The sequence below is a fragment of the Serinus canaria genome, chromosome 2 (genome assembly GCF_022539315.1).
Source record: "Serinus canaria isolate serCan28SL12 chromosome 2, serCan2020, whole genome shotgun sequence".
NCBI classification, from domain to species: domain Eukaryota; kingdom Metazoa; phylum Chordata; class Aves; order Passeriformes; family Fringillidae; genus Serinus; species Serinus canaria.
Window position 1 is genome coordinate 32,500,071 of NC_066315.1, and position 10,234 is coordinate 32,510,304.

Genomic DNA, 10,234 nt, shown 5'->3' on the forward strand with positions numbered 1-10,234 from the left:
CACCACTGCTACAAAGCCCAAGTTTGGGGCCCCTCCTGTGCCATCGGTGCGGGGTCAGCTCTGTCCCCAAAGCTCCTTTCCCGGGGAGCTCGGGCACCGGGCAGCACGGCGGCTCCGCAGCTGCAGACTTCCAGGCTCCCACGGCCGCTCCGCGACACTCGGGGAACACTCGGGGAAGGATGCCGATCCCGGGAGCACATCCCGCGGGCAGCCCGTGGGTGGTGTTCCCGGGGCGGCGGGGGCGGCGAGGGGGCTGCGCGGGGCTCGGCACCGCCCGCCCCCTCGGTGCCGCCCGGCTCCGCCCGGCCGCGGCCGCCGTGCCCCTCCCGGGGCAGCGGCAGGCGGAGGGGGGCGGGGGGGACCGGAGCCGGCGAGGCGTGATCGCCCGAGGCCCCTCCTGCCTGCCGGGGAAGCCTTAAAGCGGGCCGGCGGGGCGCGGAGCCCCGCACTCGGGAACCCCGACGCACGGGCAGACAGACGCGCCTCGCCTCGCCGAGAGCCGCTCCGCTGCAGCCGCCGCCGTGAGTGCCGCGACGGGGCGGGCACGGGAATGGGAATGGGGATAGCGATGGGGACGGGGGCGCGGGGCTGTCCGGGCCGGTCGGGGGCTGCGCTGGGGCGGCCGCGCTGCTCCCGCCGTCGGAGCAGGTGTTGACGGCGCTCTCGTCCATCCCGCCCCGCCGTGCAGATGCAGGGCACCGTGAGGCTGTGGGTGTCGGTGCTGACTTTCGCCCTGTCGCTGCTGGTCTGCCTGGGAACGCTGGCAGAGGCGTACCCCTCCAAACCGGACAGCCCCGGCGAGGACGCCCCCGCAGAAGACATGGCCAGATACTACTCGGCGCTGAGGCACTACATCAACCTCATCACCAGGCAGAGGTAGGCAGAGCGGGACGGCAGACATCTCCCTTTCCCGCTACCTGGGCTAATTTTTACCTTGGCGAGGCTCAGGGGAGGAAGGTGGGGTGCCCCCTCACACTGGGCGTCTCTCGCTGCTTGCCCCAAGGACATGGAGAAAGATGTGGTGCACAGATTCCTTTTAGAGAGCAGTGCCGTGAAACCCGGAGCTGAATTTCCACCACCCAAGGCAGAAGGGGCAGGGGTGTCAATGCTGCCCCTGCTCTCTCATCCTCTTCTAGCTCTGGCACAGACAGGCTGGCAGGCAGGAGATCGAACAGTGTGCACAGGGAGGAACCCCAAAAAAGAAAGATAACTAACCTGGGAGCTGGAGACAGCTAGACAGGGCACAAGGAGCAGTTTCCCACTTCAGTTGCTGCCACTGACTCCACTGAAGATTTTGGTGAGAAAAAATGCCCATTGTGGAGAGGTAGTAGTCCAGATGTTTTGTGGTTTGTAGGCTACTTCATGCAGCTGCGAGTGTCAAAAAACCCCTAGCCCTAACAAAAACTTCCCTCAAGATCGAGAACTCAAGCCCAAAGAGTGTGAATGCAAGCCTCTCTGGCTCTAAACTGGCTTTCTGGGTCGACCATACTTGTTAAAGTATGGGTGAAGGCTCAGCCTGAAAAAAAAAGGGCAAGTTATTATAAAAAAATCATCTTCTATGATAAAAAAATAATCTGTCTAGTTAGGCAGTGTGATTGATAGACGTTTCCTCTGAGGTCGCGCAATAGTGTGTGACACAGAAGAGCTTTGACATATTTATCTATTGTTTAATATCAAGACCAGATGAGAGGTCTAAAATTAGGCTTTCATTTTTCCCTCTAGAAGTCTGAAGAATTAAATTAGAAGGGTGGCTATCGTGCAACTGAGAGCTATTGTGCAACTTTTCCCAGCAAGCCCCTAAAATTGTGTGCCACTGCCCTAAGAGCATTAAGACGGGTGAAGGGGCTGATAGAAATACAGTTTTTTGGTTCTGAACTTTTAAAGCAGTATTCACAACTGGCTCACATGTGAGACATGCTTCTGTGTGGCAGTCTGCACTCAAATAACCTTTTGTCTAGATTACTGTTAAAATAATCCAATCCTCAAATTCTGCCTCTGCTGCCGTTTTCTCTTGCATGCGATGGGATCTCCAGGCTGGTGTCTCATCCTTTCTTTTCTTTCTTTCATCTCCCTTTTCAAAGGTGGCTCCTGTCCAAAGCAAAGTCATATTTAAAAACAAAAAATCCCAAATCCAAATGACCACCTCTCCCTGTCTCTGTTCAGCCTTCACTCCAGGTGTTTGCCCTTTGTGCTTGCTTTAATATTGACTGTGTAGCTTTTATTCCAATTTTATTGATTGTAAGTACACAACTCAGAGAGGGAAACCAGTTGCATTCTTTTGTGTGGATTTGGAAATGAACTGAAATAGTTATTGTTTCTGTTGGGTAAAATTGAACTTTTGTTCTTTAGATTTTCCTCATATTTCCTACCCGCCCTTGTATTTAAAGGGACAGAGTTGACCTGGAAGTACAAGAAAGTTGGCAGAAAAAAGCACTCCAAAGACAACTATGTGATACACATTTAAAAGTTGACTGCACAGGTTAACTAAGAAACCAAAAAGGTGTGCTGTTTTTCCACTGTGGTGAATTAACAGACTAGAAGTAAAGCCATTGCCACCTCCATTTGGAAAGCTTAACTGAGCTGCTGGAGGTTTCCTGTTTTGGCAGCGATGCAGTCACCTGCAAAATGAATCAATAACTTTGAAGCATTTTGGATTGGTGTAAGGATGATGTGCTCAAAGTTTTCTCTCTTCTCACAGATTTTTATCTCTGCTTTTTGTGCATGGTAGTGCTTGGGAGCTCTGTGACAGGGGGAGGATGAGGTCCAGGGGCTCACCCTGCTCTTCTGTGGGTGGGTGAGCAAGATGTGCTCAGCCTCTCACCCAAGCTGGTGCCTGTAGCTGGTGAGGTGAAGCAGTAAGAACACGTTGGCAAAGGAGGAGATCGGGATGGTTTTTTTCTTCAGGTTCATCTGCCCTGCCTGTTTGATGTTTTTGTGATTATGAATACCACCACCCCCCTCCCTGCCCCCCCCCCCGGCTCATCTTTCTGCCTTCTGCTTCTGTCCTTACTCAAGCATTTGAGTGCCATTCCCCTCTGAGCTACTGTGACCCACAGAGTCTTCACCTGAGCTCAATGAGCTTCTTCCTTCCAGACCATCGTTCTCTTCTTGTATTTAGACCTTGTCCATCTGGCTGTTTGCTCCCTCCCTCCTTTCAAATTCTTCTTCAGATGCGTCTCAGCTTTAGATACCAGTGCCTGTCAGCTTTAATACCCCTTTGAGGTTACCTGAGGTAAATGGGTGCTTGTATGGTGCAGATCATGAGATCTGTTTCAGGCTTCTTGATTGAGATCCCTGTTCCTTATGTGCCAGATCTTTATAACCTAAAAGAGAGGCCAGCACAGATGCAGACTGCTGCTTTACAGATGCCTGCGTGTCTTTGGATTAGTTCCACCTTCATTTCCTGAGCTGTCACGTGGTCCTTGCCTCATACCCCTCTACCACACTGTTCAGGAGGCTTTTTTCAGAGTCCGTCTTTACTCTTCCTCCTCCTGCTATTTGTTGCTACCTGTGCTCCCTCTTGTTAACAAACTATCTTCTTTCTTTTGTCACTTGTAGCTTCTCAATGAATCTGTTGCTCTTCTGTGCTGTAGCAAAGCAGTCAGGCCATTCCTGCTGGACTATGCTTGAACTACAGGCAGGGCAGAGAGTATATTGAAGTGTGTATGACTTGGGCAGTGCTGCTGCTCCTGCTTCATGTCAACACCCTTTAGTAGGCACAGGAGCAGATCTCCCTTTGCTTTGGTTTCTGGACAGTTTTTGGAATCAGGCACATCCAATTTTCTGAATTGGACATTGATGGGATTTGAATCCTAACACCAAAGTTTCTATAGGAAGCTTTGAGATTTTGCTGAGCCTGACCTACTGTGTCCTTTTTCAGAACAAGTATGTTTACTCATTAAATCTCTTTGACTTCAGCTGGAGCTGTGGCTTATCAGCATGCCCCAAAGTTGGCCTTGATGTCTCAAATGGAGCATAAAAACTGACCAGGTGTTTTCACCTGGCTTGGAATCATGATATTTCAAGTCCTTTAAAACAGCCATGATTTTTGATAGATGTGGGTTCCAGACCAAGGAGCAAGGCAGGAAGCAGCTGGAGCAAAGATCTCTCCAGGCATTTGCATCAGGAAAAAGTGATTGACTCTGTCTGTGACCCCTCTTTAGTAAGTCAGTAGCATGGATGCTTCCCAGGGGCAAAATGACAGGTTAGACAGGAGTCTGACAAAGCAAGACTGGATGTTCTTTGGGCAGCCCAGTTGGTGGCAGTCAGTGAACACCTTGTGTGGGGGCACAGTGGGTCCATCCAGCACAGGTAGTGGCATGGAGTGGCCAAGATGCTGAAGGAACTCATGCAAAATATGTATCTTCCCAACGTAGTGGTCCTCAATGTTTGAGTGAATCTCTGAACTCTGGGTGGTTGATGCCTATTTCTTATTCAGGCAAAACTTCCAGAGAGATTAGTGGGAGTTTTGTCCAAGTGTAAGGCGCTAGAGCAAGTTTGATTTGTTAAATCAGCTTCTTTAACATAACAGAAAATTAGCTTCCTCCTCAGTTGAAGTCCAAGTCACATCCATATTAATTGGAGCAGGGAACTAGAAAGAAAGAAATCCCTAGGTGGTGATGGAGTGCAAGGTATTTGATTCAGCATCATGCCTGATTGCACTATTGTAATAGCATTTTACTGTGTCTGGCTGGTTCTTTTCAAAAACCTGCTTTCAGTCAGCTCAGATTAAGAAATTTAACTTTCTGGAACTGATGCTTTGTCTTTCTGGAGCACAGGTGATGCACTAAAATGATTAAAGCAATGTAAAAACACAAAGGGTTGAAGAAAAGGATTGAAAAATTAGATATGCTTCCCCTTTTAAGTGCAAACAATGCACTCAACAGTTAAAACTGTTAGCTTTTTAAATGTAGTTTGGAAGGTTTGGGTTGTTGGGGCTTTTTTGGTGGGTTTTTTTTGTGGTTTTTTTTTTTTTTTTTTTTTGCTAATCTAAACCACTGGAATGACTGGGATCACTGGAAAAGCATCATGATAATAATGGATAAAATGTTAGTACTTAACTACACCTTTGATTTTTCTGAAATCAGAATTTCACTCAAGCAGCATTCACAAAAGCTGCTAATGTACTTTGTGATCCAGAATGAAATTTCACACACAAGTTAAACTGTGATCTCAGTTCTTTCCAACCAAGGGAGTGTTTGCTAATAGGTACCACTCAGGCTAATGAATACTTGCAGTCATGTAAGCAGTCTGCTCATTGCCACTTCTGTTTTCCCAGGAAAAGAGATGGAATCCCTTCCCAAGTAATGGAAATTGCAATACTTTTAACCAAGTGATGTACAGAACTTAGGATTAAAAAGGAAAAGGCAAATAGAAAGCCAACTGCTGTGTAAATAAAGGCCAAAGGTAGCCCCTGATATCCTGTCTAGTTGAAGAAGAACTCTGAAAAAGCAAGTTTTCATTCTCATAGCTACGGAGTTCAAGATAGCTCAGTGTTTGCAAAGTACTGTGCTATGTGTTGGGCAGCCCCAAGTGTGCTGGCTACCTAAAAAATCTTGCAAAATTTCTGATGAAGGATAAGTATAATCTAAACCAGTGAGAAGGTTCATGGGGTGATGGAACTGGGTTTCCAGGCAAGAACAACATGCTTGGAAGTCACATCATGCACAGTTTCTTCCTTCTTCCTCCATGCTTTTACCAGTAAGGTGCAAGGTCCTAGAATATCCAGGAGCAGCCATCAAATTGAGAAATATTGAGAGGTTCTCAATATAATAATGTAAAATAATGATAAAAAAATAATAGAAATAAAATAAGAATATACATTTGCTCACATGGCTAAAGCAAATTAAAGTTGTCGGGAAGTGGTATTTACGTCCGCTCAGGTTTTTTTTTTTTTTCTGAAAAGAAAAATATCACTAATGGTTCTGTGCTCAGTCTTCATTTCTAAAAAGTGACATATACAAAAATGTAACTTTTTAAAATTTTTCCTCAGGTATGGAAAGAGATCAAGCCCAGATACACTGATCTCAGACCTCTTGTTGAGGGAAAGCACAGAAAACATTCCTAGATCCAGGTATGTATGAAGAGCTCATTTGGATTTAACAATAAATATGATTCATAGGGAGAAAACATACCACCAAAAGCTGGTTAATCATGTCCTTAATAAAAGCAAATCTTTAATTGCATTTTTTCCCCAAGAGATAGCACCATGTATGAATGCAAGAAGTGCCTTACCAGGTGTGATATAGCCCAAACTCCTCATTTGCTGATCTTGGGAGCAGGCTGTACCTGTTATTCAGAGGAGGGGAAGCACTCCCATGATGCTTGCCTCATTCTGGGCATTTTTACACAGAATTATATGCTGATGACTGATGATGATTCCTTACATGTTAGAGCTCCAAAGATGACATCTTGCTACTCATTTGCTGCTCACACAAGTTTAAATTTTTCCTCTAAAGATGTGTAAGTGGTAAATATGCACCTATATTAACTCATACACAAATGCAGAGCAGTGACTTTTCTTTAAAATACAGTATTTCACACTGGTTTTGTATCTAATACTTTACAGAGGGGAAAAAAAGCCTTTTTATTTCTATTGCACTTGGCTAAAGTAATAGTGGTGTTTCAAACAACACTGGGGGTTCAAATGTACATAATGTATTTATCTAGTTAGGTAATGACAATTTAGGCATAAAGTAAGATACTGTAGTAGTGACTGCAATTTACACAGCTGAAAATTAAGTATGTTGAAAAGGTAAGATGCAGGGGGAGTTTTGGCTCCCGAAGGAAAATGCTGGTTTTCCTCACAATCCAGCATGAATGAGCTCAGTTTAAGCATTTACTGATTGTCTGAAGTTTGCTGACAGACAATCAGTAAATGCTTAAACTGAGAACAGTAAATACTTCTCCTGCAGAAATAAATGTTTTATGCAGTTGTCTTCTCAGAAGTCTTCAAACAAGTGCTCTGCAAAGGCTCAACTAGACTAGTTGAGTACTTAAACGTAATAGCTTGTAGCACTGAATTTAGGGCATGATCATGAGACTGAAAGGTGTCCCAAAATTCTTACTGCCATCCAGGGAGGTAGCTCATGAGACCTGCAGTTCTTTGTGTAGGGAGAGCCTTGGCTGATGGTTTGATGACTAACCACAGCTGTGGGGATGCAATTTTCTCTGTAAATGCTTATCTGAAAAACTGCATGGAGTGCAGTGAAATGTATTAGACTATTTTGTGTTTGGTAATGACAAGGGAGAGCCCTCACATAATGGGAAATTTCCACTGTCTTGAATTTGAGGCAACACACAGGGCAGTTAGTACTCATACTCTCTAATATATCTCCCTAATAGTCTAATACTCTGTAATTTTCACCCCTTCATCACAAAACTTTATGATTATTATTATTGTTTCAATAATGCTATTTATAACACACCAGGGAGCAAAAATTCATGAGCAAAATAACCAACTCGTCTGCAGTTAAGATCAAGAATTGATGAGAAGCAGATTTTTATTTCTTACCCCCTGTAACAGCACTTCAAACTGAGTATGGTATTTTTCACTCATTGCTGACAGTAATGGGAGTTCTGGGAACAATGATGCCTAGTTTCCTATGGATATGTTTTCTAGGATAAAACTCTGTATGGATTCTGAAGCCCACTCCAACTTTTTCCTCCACGTGAGGACACAATTAAATTTTCTTTCTGTCCAGTGCTGTGTTTCATGGCACATCAGGAGCTAAACATCTCTAAAATCGGTGTGCCTCTCCTTGACTTGGTTGGAATTGTCCAAAGGGTGTGAAAGCTGGGGAGGAAGTGAGGAGAGGCATGCAGGGCTGGACAGCTGGACACATAGCATGGCTGCCTAAGCCTTCTTCCTGGAGGAAGCCAGGCTGAAGGAATGAATGAAAGGCAGGCTGCTATTATTCCAAACTTAAATTCAGTAAATGTTTTAGAAATAGTTACCCAAAAGGTAGCTATGGAGCAAATGTAATTTACACTCAGTGAATCAGTGACAGAGAGAGACACATCTCATGAGTTTGTGGGAACTGAACTTTGTAACTAAACACTGAGATAATGATAAATGACTTAATTGTATTCAGCTTGACAGGCCTGGTTTGACATTTCATTTTTGCTGACTAAAATATGCCCCAAAAGATGTTCTAGTCTGGGTATATGTCTGACCATGTAAAGACAGTTTAGAGAGATTCTTTCAGAAGCTAATTGCAAAATAGGAAGTTAAAGATTAAAAAAAAAGGAGGTGCCTTGATCTGAGTACAAGTGAGTTCTTATGACAAATGTGTCATATGAACTTATATGAACAGATCTGGCATGTTTCTGATTTTGTCTGTCTTGTGGAGTGATGAGAAAATGTTTAATAATCAGTAACAGGCTGTATATCTCCTGATGCTGCCTCTTTGAAAATTAGGTATCTTACAAAGTACTTATCTAGGTTGCCTCTGCAGTGAATCAGAGGGATGGGCAACTCCAGAATGAACTTTCCTTCCTAAAATGGGCACGGTCTCAGTTGCCCTCTAAGGTGCCCATGTCTCTCCAGTGACTGTGGAGGCAGATTAGATATTTAGTCAAGAGCTGATGTGCTTTTAGATGGGAAAAATGATGTCAAATGCATTTCTCCTGGTCTTTTTCCATGTTCTCCTACTTCCACCTTTCCTCCTGCGTAGACAAAACATCTGTTTGCAAGCAGAGGATCTCTGGATAAAATCCTGCCTTCAGCACCCTTTTTAATAAATTTCAAACACTTGATATTGAGCAGTGGAATGCCACAATAATATTTTAAGATGGTGGCTTTGAACATAGGTTTTGTTAAAAGGTGCTTACAGCATGATGTGATTTTGTTTGGCTCAGTGAGTTCTCTTTGGAAGTTGTTTACTCCTGAGTTAGTGTGAAAAATGTATCTTTAAGAAATTTCTATCACAACATATCATAGTTTTCTGTCTTAATTTCACTTAGTGCTATTTAATGACGTAAGGCAGCTTTGTAGCTAGTCTCAGCCATGTAAAATGTGGTACCAGGGTAGCAAGATGTACAGGCAAATTCTGGTACCAATTTTTACAATCAAGTACAGATTTTTGGCAATTCATAATGCATCTGTTTTTGTTGGAGTCACATATACAATCTTCAACTGCAAATATGCACATATATTTCTCATTGCAGCTGTTAATGAATGTTTTATGCCGTTTTAACACAGAATTTTTTCAGAGGGGGCTTTAAAATGTGTTTAATTGGTTTTTCTATTCATAATATGTGTTGCAGGTTTGAAGACCCTTCGATGTGGTGATGGGATTTTCAGCACACCTTCAGAACTTTTCCTAATTTTCAGTTCCACACCTCTGAAGCAAATCATAGTGTCATCCCCAGTGCATGCAGCCATTATTGTACCGAATTCTGTAGAGTTTCTCTCCTTCGTCATATTTGTATATACCTTTATTTAAATAAATTATTTGTGCATTCCAAAATATAACATACTAAATGAAAACAAACAACCATGTCATTGGTATAACAAAGCATTGTTTTAAACTATTAAAACTGAATTATAACTTCCCTGTAGTGTGGACAACAATGGTGTCACAGTTGTTACAGTAATTACTGTGCAAAGTAAGATAAAGACATCATTTATTGTGGCCTCAGACTCAGCTCAAAACTGTTTAAAATCATTTATCACAGACTTCGTAACTTAGGAAAACCATGTTCTGAGAGGTGATTTTTTCAGAGTGGCCATTGTTAAAGCTTTAGTGCTTACATTGACAAATGTAATAAAATTAAAGGCATTTTTGAAATGCAAAGGAATAAGTCACTGCTTAATTCTGCTAACTCCTCAAAACTGGTTTGATGCTTGGCTGTAAGCCTGAACTAATAATTTTAAATGAAACAGATGTTACATCTTTGTTTTGGCAATATGTGAAATAGCAATAGAAAATAACATCTAAAGTAACTCATAAACCAAGACAAGACTGCAATTATTTGTGCCAGAAAAGAGGCTCCTAATATTGCCTAAGGCCTTGTAAAGGAGCATAGTGATAAATCCCAACCCCTGGGCTACTTGCCTTCTGAGCCTCTCTCATTTGGGGTTATTAATGGTTTGTACCATAAGATCCACAGAACAGGGACAAGGCAAGCTATCTCCAGGTTTATATTTTCTTATTTTTGGATTTTACATTTGCTCATTAGCCTAATGGGGGTCTTAGACACACTTGAAGTTTTTACTCAAAGTAGTATAAGA

At 43.3% G+C, this 10,234-nt stretch overlaps 1 protein-coding gene across 1 annotated transcript; it reads left to right on the forward strand.

Moving 5' to 3' along the window:
• Positions 1-431: 431 nt before the first annotated feature.
• On the forward strand, positions 432-9,555 carry NPY (neuropeptide Y). Its single transcript, XM_050970344.1, has 4 exons — positions 432-521; positions 689-876; positions 5,993-6,073; positions 9,268-9,555. The coding sequence occupies exons 2-4, from the start codon at positions 689-691 to the stop codon at positions 9,290-9,292; spliced, it is 294 nt and encodes a 97-aa protein (XP_050826301.1). The 5' UTR covers positions 432-521; the 3' UTR covers positions 9,293-9,555.
• The last annotated feature ends 679 nt before the right edge of the window (positions 9,556-10,234 follow it).